This window comes from Oryctolagus cuniculus, chromosome 11 (genome assembly GCF_964237555.1).
Source record: "Oryctolagus cuniculus chromosome 11, mOryCun1.1, whole genome shotgun sequence".
Taxonomy (NCBI): domain Eukaryota; kingdom Metazoa; phylum Chordata; class Mammalia; order Lagomorpha; family Leporidae; genus Oryctolagus; species Oryctolagus cuniculus.
The window spans coordinates 104,611,306-104,628,192 of record NC_091442.1 but is presented as its reverse complement, the minus strand read 5'-3'; the positions used below and the strand labels follow the sequence as shown (position 1 = coordinate 104,628,192).

The window sequence follows — 16,887 nt, the reverse complement described above, 5'->3', positions numbered from 1 at the left end:
CTTGCTATAAATCCTATGATGCATTGTCATAATTTGTGTTTAAACAGTTACCCATAAGAATAAGAAATAAGAAATAATAAGAAGAAATCTTATATGTTTATCTATGCAGTTACCATTTCTGGCGCTCTTTGTTCTTTGTGAAAATATTTCTACCTGGTATCATTTTCCTTCTGAGTTAAGAACTTAACATTTCTCATAGGGCCGGCCTGCTGGTGATGAATTCTTTCAGCTCTTATATATCTGAAAATCATTTTTCTTTGCCTTTATTTCTTAAACTTATCTCTAGTACACAGAACTAAATGCTGATGGTCTTTTTTTACCTTAAAGATGTTGCTACACTGTCTTAGAATGTCTTGCTTCCACAGAAATTTGCTGTCACCTTGCTTTTCTTCTCGGTAGTTAACTTTTCCTCCATCTGCTTTTATTATTTTTTATCATTTGAGAAATTGAATTATGATGAGCCTTGGTGTTGTTTTCTTAATGTTCTTGTGTGTGGGTTTACTGAGGTTTTTCTTTTTATATATGTATGAGTTTATTGCTTTTATCAAATTTGGGGGCATTATTATTTAAATATTTCTTTTCTGTCTCCCTCTTTGAGAACATATGCTGGTATTTGACTGCTTGAAGTTCTCCATATTAGTGATACTTTTTTTTTTCTTTTAACCATTCTCACCCTATCAGCCACCAGAAAATAGAAGAGGAAACAATCACTTCCAAACATTTTTTAAAATTCATAAATCTTACTTTTTAGTGAAAAGAAATGGCAGGTACAGAGAGTTCCCACATATCACCTGCCCCACACATGCCAACTCCCCCACTACGGAAATCCTGCACCACAATGGTCCTTTTGTTACAACAGATGAAATCATGTTGATACATCATTATCACTCTCCAGTCCACTCTTCATGTCACACACTCTGGGTTTTGACAAATGTATAATGATATGTATGCACCATAGAGTACCAGTAGAATAGTATGACTGTCCTAGGAATCTTCAGTGCTGTACACATCCCTCATGCCTCTTTAACCCCTGGCAACCAGTGATCTTTTTACTGTCTCCACAGTTTTGCCTTTTCCAGACTGTTCATGTAATTGGGATCATTCAATACATGGCTTTTTCAGGTTAACTTTTTTCATGTCATACCATGCACTGAAGTTCTTTCATGTCTTTTGTTGGCTTTACAGTTCATTTTAGTGCTGAATAATATTCCAATGTCCAGATACCAGTTCACACATACTGAAGGACATCTTGATTGCTTCTAAGTTTTGGTGACTATGAAAAAAGCTGCTATAAACATTTATATTCATGTTTTTGTGCGGACATTAGTTTTCAACTTATCTGAGTAAACACTGAGGAGGAGGAGGATTGCTGGATCACATGGTAACAGTATACTTACTTTTGTAAGAAACTGCTGATCAAGGGGCAATGTGTGGCATTAATGAGTTAAGCTGCCACCTGTGACACCAGCATCCCATATGGGTGCCTGTTTAAGACCCAGCTGCTCCATTTCCAATCCAGCTCCATGCTAATACGCCTGGGAAAGCAGCAGCAGATGGCCCAATTCTTTGGGTCCCTGTAGCTGACTCCTGGCTCCTGGCTTCGGCCTGGCATAGCCCTGGCTGTTGTGGCCATTTAAGGAGTGAACCAGAGGATGGAAGATACCTCTCTCTCTTAAGGCAATACATTGGGGTCGTTAGAGGACCTACCTCATTTGTTTCCCAAAGAATCACTGCCATTTTTTGATGTCCAATGTCTTGAAAACCATTGTTCATGTATTATGTTTGTTTGGGGGGAATTTCAGGTGAGTGGGTACATTTGATTCCTGTTACTCAATTTTGGTTGGAAGTTGAAGCCTCATGTCCTGCTCTTTGAGTGTGGAACACAGGTAACCTCAGGGTCACTCCTAAGCTGACACTACTTTACACCCTAACCTCTTTTTAAAATTTTTCTCCTCCTCATTCACTCTGTCCTAGCCACTCGGTTTTCTTCCTGTTCCTCCAACACATTAATTTCATTCTCTCCCCTGGGCCTTTGCACTTGCATAGCCTCCACCTCTTCCCTTTGAACTTCACAAAGTAGGCTCCTCATTGTCATTCACAGAGGCTGTCATCGACTGTATAGACACTTCTCACCATATCATTCTTTTATTTTCTTCATAGCACTTGTTACTGTCCAAAATGATTTTGTTCCTTTATTTAATAATTTATTGCCCACATGATACCCATTAGAATGAAAGATGGGAAAATGTGCATAAACCTATGCCTAGCCACATAGTAGGTAATAAAAATATGAAAAGTAAATGAATGATAATCAGATTTGCCTGAAAATCAGTCTGCTTGCTTTCTTAAAGGAATTATATCTGTACTGTGCTCCTGTATATGTATTTGCCTTCATGTGACTAATGGGGGGTAGAGGGTAGGATAGCTTAGGTGCCATGTGTGTGAGAAAGGACCCCAAAAAGTTTGTGGGAAAAATGAGATTAAAAGGTAAGACTGGTTTGCTGCAAAAAGTTTTGAAATTCAAGCATAATTTTTTCATAATATGCATTTTACATGAACTTTTTGAGGCCCTTTTCTACGGGTGTGCACACACACATCCATGGATATACATGTGCTTGTAGAACAAACCTTATCTGCTCGGCTCCAGATGGCTTTAGGAGGTGGCTCTCCTGTGACAGGGATCTCCAAACGAAGCTTGCTTCCTGCAATCACTGTCACTGTATTGTCAGCATCAAGACCATCTAGAATGATCTTAGGAGGATCTGGAATGTTAAACACAGCTTTTGTTATCAGATGGTCATTTCCATGTGAATAGTTCACCTAGTTCTTAGCCTGAAAGTTTGGTAGCAACCAATGTTTTATCTGGCCAAAAAGAATATAAGAAAAATTAAAGTAGTTGGTGACTGGCACCTTACGAATTTATTTCATTCTAAGACTTATGAATCAAATTTTTATGATTAGTGATTTATACCAATTGATATAGTTTTTCTTTAAACATTACATGACTTGAATATATTGTAATTCCAGGGTAATAAAAATGAACAAGAACACAAATATGCAATGATTTATTTTATCTACTCACCAATAACATGAACTTTGGCAGGCAGAGTAATATTGTAGGCATCTGGTGTAAATACATAATCACCTTCATCTTCAATGAGAGCATTGGCTATCACTAACTTGTGGATTCTAAAGAAAGAAGAAAAATATATTTCTAAGACTTTGCAAAGATTTAGATCATGTAGTACTCAAACTGCAGAGACACCTCGACTTTATCTGGTTAATTTCTTTAGTGTGGTCTAGGAAGAGAGAGGGACGGAAGGAGAGGGAGAAAATATAAAAACTTAATTATTCTCTTTATTGAGCCACATTAGATCTCTATTTTGGACAATACAGAAATTTCTTACAAATTCAACCCACTTATTATGTGTGTTGCTTTTTTTTCATCCTATATCTTATAAAACACTAAAATAGAGTATCTCAATATGCTACACTTTCAGATTCTTGAAATTACCAGGAATAATCTGGACTTTGGTTTTACATGCCAGACCCAAGGAGAAATCATTCTAAACTTTACTGGGATCATGAACCAATGAATATATGATGGACCTTATGGATCCTCTCTGTCCAAAGTGTATTTCTTGAGCACACAGAATTTTCTCTTAATTTCAGAGGATTTATGGGGTACTCAGAAGTCCATTCATGATCTTGAGAGGGTTCATGGATCCCCGATTAAAACCCTGGCCTTACATCTTTGCTAAATTCTAGGATATTATACATGGCTTCCATCCTTTGCCCAAGAAAGACTATTGGCAGGTCATATGACATTCATTGGAGGCAAAGGACAAAATCACAACAAATTTAAAAGTATCAGATTGACTTTTATTTGCCATTCTAGAACTGAGCCATTCTATAGGAAAGAATGAGGTTTGTTATAATCATCTGAGTAGACAAAGTTGGGTTTATAGACAAAAAGGGGATGAGTAAAGCAGAAATATAGGACAAAAAGTGGATTGGTCACTTCAAAGTTACTCTCCTTGTACATGTTAGAGCAGACAGGACTTTCCTACCATGCCAACTAATGCTGGCCTGTTGGGAGCATTTGGCTACTAGCTCCCTCCTCCTGATTTCTTGGAAGATCAGATAAACAATTTAGTTTCGGCCAGGTGGCATGGAACTTTAGCGTGAGTGATTCCATTTGGGTTTGCTCTGCTTAGAGCACGAGCTCAGTCCAAACCAGTAGTCTCCTATAAATTTTATTTAAACTTGGTTAGGGACAGTTATTCCATTTGATCAGATTCCCAACTAAAATTCAATATAGTTCCTCTAACTCTATGTTTAGATGGAAAAATATCAGCCAATGGATTTTGAGTAAACAAAACATAGTGTGAGGTGCAAATACAGGATCGAGAGTAGGACATAATGTACAACAAAGAAACCACGTGTCCTTGCTAGTTGAAAGCAAAAAATCAGAGATACGTCACCTCCTTATGGCTATTCTTCAAACAGAAGTGACACAAATATGCAATCTAGGAAGGGGTAAGGTGGAGATGAGGCTCAGCCTCACTGTGGAGCACCCAGCTGGCTTACCTCCCTTTGTGCACAACCTTTAGACGGTCACTTTCCTGAACAGGTAGACCATTTTTAGTCCATTTTCCTGTTATGTTTTCAGAGACTTCACACTTCAAGCAGATTTCTTTTCCAAGGTTTACAGTCTGATCAGTCAGAGGTGTCAAGATCTTCAGAGGTTTCACTATAGAAATAATAGACCATCACAAATGCCAAACCCAAACTCCAGAAGAGCTAAAGGGTGGCATTTCACAGTGGTACAATCAGGTCTGCTATAGCACTTGATTTAAAAATGAGAATTTGTAGGGCTGGCATTGGCATCCCATACGGGCGCTGGTTGGTGTCCCAGCTGTACCACTTCTGATTCAGCTCACTGCTAATGACCTGGGAAAAGCAGCAGCAGATGGCCCAAGTGCTTGGGCCTTTGCACCTACATGGGAGACCTGGAAGAAGCTCCTGGCTCCCAGCTTTGGCCTGCCCAGCCCTGGCCACTGTAGCCACCTGGCTCATGCACTCTCTCACTCCCCCTCTCTCTATTTTTCCCTGTCTCTGTGTAACTCTGACTTTTAAATAAACAAACAAAAAACTTTAATAATAAAATGAGACTTTGTTCCAATGCAAAGGATACATCAGAGAACAAATGAAGTATAATACACATTTCTTGTTTGATGAGGCATGGTCTTAATTCTGAGGAAAACTAATGAAAACTGCACCCAGTTAAACTGAGCCAGGTACTAACATACAAAAATGCACACATGTACTCCTCAGATATTGTTCTATAAGTGATCACAGTTTCCATAAGTGATATGAGCCACATTTTTCAAGGAGAAGTGAATATTTATTATAGCATTTCTTACATATAATGTATGGAAATTTGTGCTATTGTTTTTAAATTAGGTTTTAATTTTTTAAGGTGTTGCTAACAAAGTTCTTGAATGTTGTACCCATAGTCCCATTTCCCCTATAAATCCTGTGGCTTTTATTGAATGAATTTGCATTGCATGATTTTAGAAATACATATGTTGCATTAGAGCAGAACTGACTGAAATTGCCTTAGGTGAATAGAAATATCAGATAAGGATCTGCCTGTGGTTGAAAAACTTTTTGATATTAAATTTAAATGGCCATGATTTCATGAAACGTAAGAAGTGAAATGAGATTGCTTCTGAATAACTCAACAATCATATGAGCTGCAAATGGACTGAAAAAGAAATGTTTTATTCTGTTTGCACAACTAATCATCCTGAGATTTTGCTCTTTTAATTTTTATGGCAAACTGGGCCAGAATCTGCCATTGAGAAGTGACTGCTAGTAGAAGGCATTTGGGCAAGCACATTCATTAATTCATATACCTCAGAACCCTATTAGCAAATTAACTGACAGTGCTCTCAAGTGTTCCCTCTTGGTTTGAATGACTTTCTCCTAACCCCAAATATACTAACAGAATGTTGAATGTTTGTTTAACAAGTAAGCCCACCTATGGATTAAGCAAACATCATCAGGATTTAGTGTTATACTTAAGTATGTGCCATCTATTTATATGGTCTCTGGTTAGACCCATTTGAGTAATTTTTCTATCACGTGACTTTTTTACTTCTTTCCCGATATTGGCGCTCTACTGTTAAATTGAGTAGTTAGTTATTTCCTCAGAGATCCTGAGTGATCTTACAGATACTTAGCTAGAAAGGAATACAGTTTTACATATTTAAAACTCATACAAGTAGAATTCAAAAAAATCAAAACTTTCCTAAAACTGACTTAATAAATGAGCGTCACAAATATGCCAATTTAGAAGACGTCTGAAGAAGTCTTACTTACAGTCAACACTGAGTTTAGCTGATGATTGTCCTCCTGTTGTCATTACTGAATATTCTGCAGTGTCAGCTTTTGTTGCTCCTTCTATAATCAAAATGTGTTTTTTGCCCTCAACTTTAATTCTGTATCTTGACTTTGGACCAGGGAAGATTTCCTCGCCATTCTTAAACCTGAGTTAAAATGGATTATAGAACAGTTTTATAAAACATTCTTGAGAAAACGGACTTCTTTGTTCTTGTTTATAGCTGTATCCCAAAGTCTGTCAGAGTTTCTGGAATTTACCAGCCACACAAGAACAATTTTTGAGTTAAAAAAACTGTATGACTTGATCTATCAATAGATTCATACTATAACAAGCACTGTCTAACAAATTATTTTAGAAGAACATGAGCCACCTCTTCTCATTCAAAACCAATCAGGTGCAGATACTAAGAGTGTATATTACCCATATTTTGGGCTCAGAATGCATTTTAAAGTTAATTTTGATTCTTGATTAATTTGAACAAACTACTTTGTTCCAACTACTAACGATTCCTGCTGTGTAATTTGCTATGCTTCTCAAAATAGCATTTCATTTAAGATTTTCAATTTTTTAGTTTTTAATTTTGATCTTACAAGGAACCTAAAAAACACTCCCTACCTTACCCCCTGCCCCCCCAAAAAAACCAAGTTTTTATTTTTACAAGGAATTGGTGAGTCTGGTGATTCTCAGTTTGAAATATTTTTCTGAGATACTGTAACTGTGCTATAAGTGATGAGGATTTAACTGAAAAATTATGTAAATCTACATTTTCCATGTGTCACTGATTTGGCATAACAAAAAGGTAAGAAGAAGCATGGTAGGGAGATTAACAGCTCCTGTGGCTTTGGAGCCAAACAGACTTGAATAGCTTGAGTTTTCCATTTTCTAGGAAATGCCTACCTCCCTTCACCCTGACCAATACATATTTTTGGATCATATTTCAGTCTCACGGGTGAAAACAAAACAAAACAAAAAAACACATGGGACCAGCATTGTGTAGTGGGTAAAGCCGCTGCCTGCAGTGCCAGCATCACAAATGGGTGCCAGTTAGAGTCCCAGTCCACTTCCAATCCAGCTCTCTGTTATGGCCTAGGAAAGCAGCAGAGAATGGCCAAGTCCTTCAGCCCCTGCACCAGCGTGGGAAGACACAGGGGAAGCTCCTGGCTTCGGATCAGCACAGCTCTGGCCATTGCGGCCATCTGGGGAGTGAACCAGTGGATGGAAGACCTTTCTCTCTCTGTCTCTGCCTCTCCTCTCTCCGTGTAACTCTGACTTTCAAATAAATAAATAAATCTTAAAAAAAAAAAAAACCACAGTATCTTCGTATAATTTTAGCTTTCACCTCTACTAACACAAATGAGGTTGAGATTCTTACCATTTGATTAAAAGCTATGTTTCTTGTTCTATCGATTCTGAATGTACCTTTTTTCATCTACTAAAAACGGACAAATCCCAGAAAAGCTATTTACCATTTTACATTGGCGTCGTCTTCAGACACCTCACATTCTAATTCCACTCTCTCTCCACAGTAAGCTTTTGTATCTTCCAGCTGTTTAGTCACCATAATTGGAGGCTCTAGTGTGAAAAAAGGGAGAATCCACATCATTAAATATCCAAAGCCTGTCTTATGAACCCTGACTTGTAACAGATAAAAATCTAACACTAGGAAAGTAACTTCTATGGTTCTCGTGGTGGTAAATATTAGGTGAGATATTCCTATGTTTATTCTTAGCAAAACTAATAGCTGACAATCTGGGGAAGTTGTCCCAAGTTTTTTTCAGAACTCTTCAAATCAGATAAATTATTGTTCTGGAGAGCACACAAAACATGTATCAAATATCTTTCTTTCAGCAAGAAAGAGACTGAGTAGTAGGCATTTCTGAGGGAAATCATCTAACACAAAGTCTCTGACTCTCGTTCTAGATGGACAATAGAGATTTCGGAGTTGTCTGTAATCAGGGAGTCTCAGAACAAAAAGAAATGATATATGGCTTCACGGGACACTCCCCAGCTCCTTTCACAATGTCTTAGTAAATGATGTTCCTAGTGCCAACCACTGGTGCCCTCTCATTAAACAAGACAGTTTCAGGAGAAACCTATTGGTGATCAGCTGAGTGTGTGAAATGAGGTTCACCCAGTAACATCGGTTGCATTTCAGAAGCTATAAGTTGAATAATTATTTTGCAGAATAGTGCTCAACCTGAGTGAAAACCACAAGACAAGTTTACTAAAAAATCATTTTTCTCCCTTTGGCTTCAGCAAACCTGAAGACTAGAGGAGTAGAGTGTAGAGGAGCCTCAGTGCTGATCGGAGCTAACAGTCATCTGGATCATTTCTAGAGGTACTGTTACCTCCGCTCTGGAACTGGAGCTCACCTCATCCCTTTCATTTTGATCACTACCCTGGAAAAGGGAAGCCATTGGCTCTTGATGACTGCGGTAAGACATTTCATTTTACCTCTTACAAACAGCTCAGTGGAACATTTCTCATCACCAGCTGTTACATAATACTCCGAATCATCTGTCAGTGAACAGTTATTGATAAACATGATTCTTTCACATCCTTTGTGTTCAAAGATGTATCTGTTGTAAACAGGGGGAAGATGATAAATGAAATCCATGAATTTGACTTTATTATTTTCTTTATTGTCAGCAAATTTGGTTTTATAATGTAATCACATCTGAAAGCCAGGAATGTAATTTTAATCTGCCACTTACATAGTAACAAAAAATTCACCTTTATAACATATAACATATGCATATGATACATATATGTATTCACATACACAGTGTAATTTCTGTGTTATTTTATGTAAGTTTTATTTGAAATATAATTCAGTTATCAGGTATTTGCCACTTAGGTTTTTAACCACTGTTGGAAAATAGGAGTGGCTAAGGGTATCAGAGAAATCGGTGCTCTGAATACTCTTTAAATAACCTATTCATGTACTTTATAGGTGGGTAGAAACTTGATGTTACTCGTTGGCATATCTTCCACTTCTTGCCTAGCCCAGGGACACAGTAAATTTTGTTCATTGGTCTGATACTTACACAATCTAAGCAATAATATAACCTTAATTACTAATATGTGCAGTCATTCTACAGAATGTGATATTCTCTTAAATGAACTTAAGAACTGGTGTGTTATCACAGCTGTCATCTCATAAGAAAGAAATTGAGTACTTGGACAAGAAAACTAGAAAGCAAGAAAATAGCAAAATTTAATTCTTTGTCACATAGTAGAGCACATTAGAGCATTAGAATAGACTAGAAAAAAATTCAGGTTTGGGAATTTCTGAAATTGAAAAGCAAAATATTAAGCAATATTTTCTAGAAAAAGATAACCAATTAAAATTATGTTTTTGTAAATTGTAAATTTTGTAAATTCAAGCCATCTTCAAATGATTTTTATACCAGGAATAAACATTAGCATCTCAAAATCACTCTGTTGGCCTGACCACATTAAGAAATTGGAAGCCATCTAACAGTATTCCAGAAGTGACAGATTTCCAGGATTAAAGTTCATTATAAATGTACACATGGCTCCTGTTAACTCAAAAAATATATTGGAGATGAAAATCTTTCTGGCTGAGAAGGATTTCTATAAATGAGTTTCATAATAGACTAGAGATAGCATCAGACATTAGGGATTAGTTGGTCTCCTAATTTGGGAAAGGGCCAAGAGATAACAAAACACAAGCTTAGTTGTTGCATTAGACCTTGACAACAAATAGTTCTATTCAGATGCAGTATTTGAAGTACTCAAAACAGGCCTGAACTGAACATAGAAAGTATTTGGCTATTATTGAATATAGAAGTTATTTTGGAGGGGGCAAAAAGTCATCTAATTAGAAAGTTTGATTCCCAACTAGTATGTAAAGGATTTATTTAAAAAAATTTTAAGGGGCTGGAGTTGTGGCATAGCGGGTAAAGCTGTTGCCTGTGATGCTGACATCCTGTGTGGGCAGCGGTTCCAGTTCCAGCTGCTCCACTTCTGGTCCAGCTCCCTGTTGATGTGCCTGGGAAAGCAGTGGAATATGGCATAGGTCTTCCCGTGGGTGCCACTTGGGAGACCCAAAGGAAACTCTTGGCTCCTGGCTTTGGTCTGGCCCAGCCCTGACCATTATAGCCATTTGGGGAATTAAACAGCAGATGGAGGATCGCGCGTGCGCTCTCTCTCTCTCTCTCTCCCTCTCTCTCTGTAACTGTGCCTTTCAAACAAATAAAATAAATCTTTTTAAAATTTCATTTTTAGAAATTAATATAACTTTGGCAATGCTCTGAAATAATTACATATAACCTGTATTGCCACAAAACAACTGGGAATCACTTGAAATAGTTTGTATGGAATTAAACATAAAACAAGACTTAGTTTATATACCACTGTAACTTTAATGCTTCCAAAATACATCAAAAGTGACTTAAATTTTTACTCTTCCTCCATATAGTTTTGCATATAAAGATATAACTAAAAAGCCCTTTCATTCTCAGAAAATTAAGTCTAATTACTGTTTATTTATAGTTATCACAGATCATTTGCAAAGCCCACTTACTTTGTACTGGGTCGAATTTCCTGACCATTTTTATACCATTTCACCTCCAACTTCGGATCTGCCAGTTCCACAACAAACCTCACTCTGCCTCCTTTATCAACCTGATATGCAGGATCAAGAATTTTTGCAAAAGCTGGTAGATAGAAGTAAAAGTAAAACATTAATATGTGTTCACATGCTATGAATTTAAATAGACAATATAAGTATGAGAACCTAAAAACAAATGAAATCACCAAGTCTCTGAGAAGGAAAGCATAGGGAACTTCCTAAACTGTCCTTTATATTTTAGAATTCCATGACAATTTATATGCAATACCATGATGTAAAACTTAAAAAGAATTTACACATTTTCAAAAGAAACAAGAAAAGTTGAAGAAGCTTTTAAACTGATCTAGTTTTTTAGGGTATGTACAGTCTAAAGCACTCACATGAAATCGAACTTTAAGAATATGCTTCTTGGTCAGGCATTGTGGAGCAGCAGACGAAACCACCACTTGGGATGCCCGTGGGATGTTGCAGGCATTTGGGGAATGAACCTGACCATGAAAGATCTCTTTCTCTCTATCTCTCCCTCTCTCTCTCACTCTGCCATTCAAATAAATAAATCTTTACAAAGTGCTTATTTGCTAGCATGATTACTATTAGGAGCACTGACATTGTTTCTGCACTTCCATGTCACCGTTTTAAAATTATAGACTATAAGATATAAATTCAGTGATTCATGAGACTAAAATCACAAATGCCTTTGATGACTGAAATAGCAAGTTTCTCAAAGTTTTTGTATTGTGGAAACTTGCCTAAATAGTGATAGTTTAAAAACACCTTTTACATATATGATTAGGAGTTCAAGATTTCCAAACATTTTAAATAATATAGAAAAAGAGCAGTTTTGAAAAATATTGTCTTTCAAGGATCCTACATAGAAGTAAACTTAAAATTTAGTACTTTTTCTGATTTTAAAGATAATACTTCTCATTCAGTTTGGAAAATACAAGTGTGAAATGCATGATGTTGTCACGCTTGTATTTCCATCATACCAAGCTTACTACACTATTGCTTAAACAAACTTGCTTTCTCATATGTTGACAAAAAGAAATAAGTACTAGTTTTGAAAAAGTTATCCAACATCTGCCGGCAGACATGAACCGAACGCCAGGAGCGGGAAAGGCCAGCGTGGGGGAAAGTCCTGTCAGCTGGCTCTTTCGGAAACAACATGAAGCTTTTCAATTTCTCTGGGCCACTTCTCAGCTAGCCTGGAGAGAGGTTTCGAACTAACAGGCAGATTTTTAAGAAACAAGTTGTGACCCTTTCGGGTCTCTCAGAACGTCAACAAAACGACAGCATCACTCTGGCGTGTCACAACTTCGGACAGCTGACACAGCGACCGAGCACGGAAACGTCGGGGGAGCTAAGGGTCAGGTTAAAATGTATTCCTCCTTCCTCACTCGCTCTTCCTCCGCCGAATTTAAAACCCGAACGAACCGCACCCGAGGAGCCGCGTAAACCCTCCGACAAACCCTGAGGGACGCGAGAGGCGGCCTCCCCGCGGCCCCGCCCGCGGCGCGCTCACCCGCGCTCTTCTTCTCCACTCTGCGCATGCGCTTGAGCCGCTTGAGCATGCCGCGCAGGTCGGTGATGCCGTATTGGAAGGCGATCTTCTCGTACTCGTTGGGGTTCGCGTTCTTCAGCAGCTCCCAGACGTCCACCTCGGGTTCCTCCTCCTGCGGCTTCACCTCCCTACCCGGGGAGAACCATCGCCTAGTTTAGTAGCTGCCCTGACCCTCAGAGACGGGGAAGGTCGGGGCGTGATTCCGGTGTTTGGGTTCGGTGTTAAAAGCTCTCGTTTAAAGCCTGGGTAAAGCCGAGAAGTCAGTCTGCTTGCTTTGCTGGACGTTTTAGGGAAGCTTCCAGTTAGTAAGAGATCAGCTATGTGCACTTACATTAGCGCTTTCGTTTTCCTGGTTAAAAACAATTTAAGGGGGAGCAGAGGGTATCAGGAAGTGCCCTGGAAATAGCTGTACTTCGCTTTCAACCTTAACATCTAATGGGAAGGTTGGGTGTTGAGAAGCTCAAGACAATTTTCATCGAAGATAGGAGCATTGAATTCATTCTGAAAAGTGGATTGAGAAATGAAAGATGTAAACGTTGACCATGAAAGAAAAATGGTCTCTTTCTCCTTTCATTGATGGACAGGCCAGTACAGAGTATTTCAAACCTTTGGATTTCACAAATGGAATTTCCCTACCATTTTACTAAATGTGTACTTTCATCATTTTTCATTTTTAAATATAAAAAACATTGCAAACTACCACGAAGGGTTTTTTTGTTTTTCATATTTTTATGGATACAGATGTATTTTAAAAGAAAAAAAATTTAATTAGCAGGGGAAAAGGAGAGTAAGTTCAAAACTTCTCTCGTATTGCATCTTAAAGTAGTATCTTGCATGTTTTTTGAAAGCAGGTATGGCATGAATTATAAAAATACAAATGTTAATCTGCAAAGCAGATGGTTTACATTTTCATGTACAAAGGGAAAGTAGCTCCTTAGGTAATTACCAAAATCATCACCCCAGATTCCGATCGTCACTAAGGAACATACAAAGAACACATATGAGTAAAAAATAATATTTAAGGTATGTTTGTCTTCCCTTATTTTAAAACCACAAAATGAAACCAAAATTCAGGACTAAACACTCTTTAAGAAAAGAGGCTTAGGGTAAACGCAAAATATAATTTCAATTGATTTTTTTCAGTGTCTAGATAGTTCTAGTTTTGTTTAAGCTTAGCTGACTACTTTTTAAATCAGGTTCAGACTTGGAAATGTTAACAGTGACTACTTACCAAAAATAATGCTGGTTAGGATATGATTTTCTGGAAAACCAGTTAATACAGTTTATACATGCTCCCATTTTAGGGAATGGTGAGGTACCTATGCTGTCACATTAATGACATCTGTTTCAGAGTTTCTTTATACTCAGGTGTACTTTGACAGGGAAATAGTGGGTTGTAATCATAGGCAAAGTATATGGGGGATAGGAGGAGAATAGAAATATTCACACAGAATTCAGAGTGCCATTAGACAAGGATTACTTCTGGATGTCTGATTTCCATTTTACATTGTTAGGTAAATCTTTTTTGCTAATGGAGTTAGGAACTCTGGGGCAAATACAGAAAATGGAAGGAAGGGAGAGGTCATTGGTCCGTCAGGAACCATAATAGTAAGGATTCTCCAACACTATAAGGAAAATGTGCTTCTTAAAAACTCAGGACACAGGCACAAAGGCCTCCCAAATTAATATGGAGAAAATGAAAAAGCTTAAAATAATTGTCCTGAAATTAGCATTTTGGTCATAATTTTCCAGATTCACTAAATTTACCAACTGAAAGCAGTTTACATCCCAAATAGGTCCTTTTAAATATTTTAATAGGAAATCTTGGAGAATTATAAGTAAAATGTGTATATTCATACATATGTATATTTTCTTGGTAGGTTGTTTCATCTACCCAGTTTTTTAAATGCTCTGTTTTTGTCACTTTCTAGCCTAAACATTGGCCCAGACTCTAAAGTTATGCTATCCTAGATTGGGTTCAGTTTGTATTTTAACCAAGAAGACTAACACAGAGACATATTTCAAGTAGCCTCCTGACACTGGTGGAAGGATTTGAAAGTATCAAACGACATAATTATAACAGCTAACAGGAGGCACAAATGAAACACTGAGTTCACCATGAGATATGAAAAGCCAATAATAAAGATCTTTATTTTCAGTATGATTTCTTGAGTCAATTTGGTGGTAGAATCATAAAACCAATCATCCTCACCATTTTTTTATTTAAGCACCAAGATCTACACTACCATAACATATTCCTAGTCTTACTAGGTTTTGTTCAAAAGTACCAATGACCTCTTGGCTACTTATCCTCTTCTACTTTAACACCTTATTGTATCCCAAATCGCAAATGCAAGCATTCATGATGTTCTAGATTATGAGGTCAAAGCTCTCACTGGTAGCAATTCCTTAACTCAATTGGAAAATATTGTCACCTACCATGGAGGCTGCACATGACTCTGTCTGCATAGTTATATTAAGTTGCAGTGAGGAGAAAAACCCAAACTTTTAGAGGCATCTGTGATTCATTTCCAAGCATTGGGATAGAACTGTAAAATGGCCACAGTGCTTTCATCTACATCAAAATTTCTATAACTTGATGATCCTAATGAAATACAAAACTTTTATAGAAATTTTATGTAGAATGAAACTTCCAAGTATATAGGTCAAATCCCCTTGCCCAAAAGATTTACTCTGCTTTAGTTAATGTCTGTTCGAAATAAACTGGCTTTGTTCATGGTAGGCAGATCCTTTGTTATATAGAGATGTCAGTTGTAATGATATTTATTCTTATGGGGACTTTCCCACACACTCTTGGAGAAGTAAAAATGGTAACCGTGTGTCATTACCACATAAAAACACATGCAATTCACAAATTAGTAAAAAAAACAACACATGATTTCCAACATTTTATTAGTTTGTTAGTATAATATATTAAATGAACATGGTCTTATGTGAACAAAATCTGATTAAGAATCAAAATCATAATTTAAAAGATGAAAAGGAAATGAAAACTGGAGACATGTTGCCTGCCCATTTTATTTTTTTCATAATGATTCTATGACCATATAATTGCATTTTTTATTCTGCAAAGCTGGTAGAATCAGTCTGTTCTTTCCTTTTCCTTAACCAGTGTACGGCACTTAATAATCTATTGTATTACATTTTTATTGATTGATTGTGTGTATTTTGCTTTCTAAATATAAATATATGCTCCCTGATGGAAAATGTCGCATTTCTTTAGTGGAAGTGAATATTTATTTACTACTTACTGTGAGCCAGATCTTTGTACGTGTAATTTTCATGATAATTCTATCAAGTAGTTTTTGTCCTTCACATTTATAGATGTGAAATTAACTCAGGGAGGTCATATATTTTGACAAAGTCAGATAATCAGTAGTAAATGATATAGTTGAGACTCAAATCCATGTTTTACCATTCCCTATTACCTCCCACAAATATACTTCCCTTTCTATTCACCATGCACTGGATTGCTTTTCCTCATGTCACCTAGAATTATATTTTACACAAAGAAAGCATTTGGTATTAATGAATTTAAGGACATCTAGGAATTAATAAATTTATTGAGACTAATGATGATTTGCAATATCCAAAAGAAGAAGACTATTTGTGCTATTGCCACAGGCTAATATTCAGCTGTAATGAATAAATCACACTTGCTGATATTTGTGTTCTCAAGCTAAATGTTAAGGGCTAGCAGTGAATTTTTCATTCCCAGGGACTTGAATAAAGATGTCCAACTAAACTGAGAAGAAATGCAAGCTCAGTTTATTGCAAGTATTTGCGATTTGTTGTGAAATGTATTTGTACTTGTATTCCTTTACTAATAATAGAGAGAACTAAAAATAAGTTAAAAATCACAAGAAGCTAAATGAAAACTTATGTCAGTACTTTATATTGTTAATTTATAATTGTAATTTTACTTTGAAGAAATGCACTTTGGGGAGGCATTTCAAATATATAAGACATAACGATGTATCTTATAATCAATAGTATATAGTTGTAAACTATTTAAAACTAATGACTTATAAAATACTGATATATCTTCAAATCAATGGAGTCTTAGATTTGAAGAAATACAGCAAATCATAAATAATATATTAAAGTAGATCTGGCTCTTAAAATATGTACACCTGCAGATACTTCTACCAAAATTATGAAACTGATTTTTCAATCAGATATCAAAGGCTGGTGAATGAGATTTTATTTATTCAACCATGAGAGACAGCCATGCATAGAGATTTAGTGGTTTCTAGGTATTTAAGTCGCATGTCTCAGTTTTCAAATCTCCCCATCTTC

General features: G+C 36.8%; 1 protein-coding gene and 1 non-coding gene across 31 annotated transcripts in view; both read right to left on the bottom strand.

The window, feature by feature from the left end:
* The window catches only part of MYBPC1 (myosin binding protein C1), an 85,755-nt gene that overhangs the window by 31,903 nt on the left and 36,965 nt on the right, over positions 1–16,887 (bottom strand). For all 30 annotated transcript variants that reach the window (XM_051845801.2, XM_051845800.2, XM_051845805.2 and 27 more), the window contains 8 exons: positions 12,529–12,695; positions 10,959–11,091; positions 8,864–8,988; positions 7,876–7,981; positions 6,388–6,554; positions 4,591–4,753; positions 3,083–3,189; positions 2,629–2,762 (listed from right to left, as the gene is read on the bottom strand). In XM_051845801.2, the coding sequence (XP_051701761.2) occupies positions 2,629–2,762; positions 3,083–3,189; positions 4,591–4,753; positions 6,388–6,554; positions 7,876–7,981; positions 8,864–8,988; positions 10,959–11,091; positions 12,529–12,695 (1,102 nt within the window). The remainder of the gene's footprint in view (positions 1–2,628; positions 2,763–3,082; positions 3,190–4,590; positions 4,754–6,387; positions 6,555–7,875; positions 7,982–8,863; positions 8,989–10,958; positions 11,092–12,528; positions 12,696–16,887) is intronic.
* MIR12094 (microRNA mir-12094) lies at positions 8,709–8,766 on the bottom strand. The gene has a single exon (NR_162732.1). It is a non-coding gene; the product is annotated as a microRNA mir-12094 (primary transcript).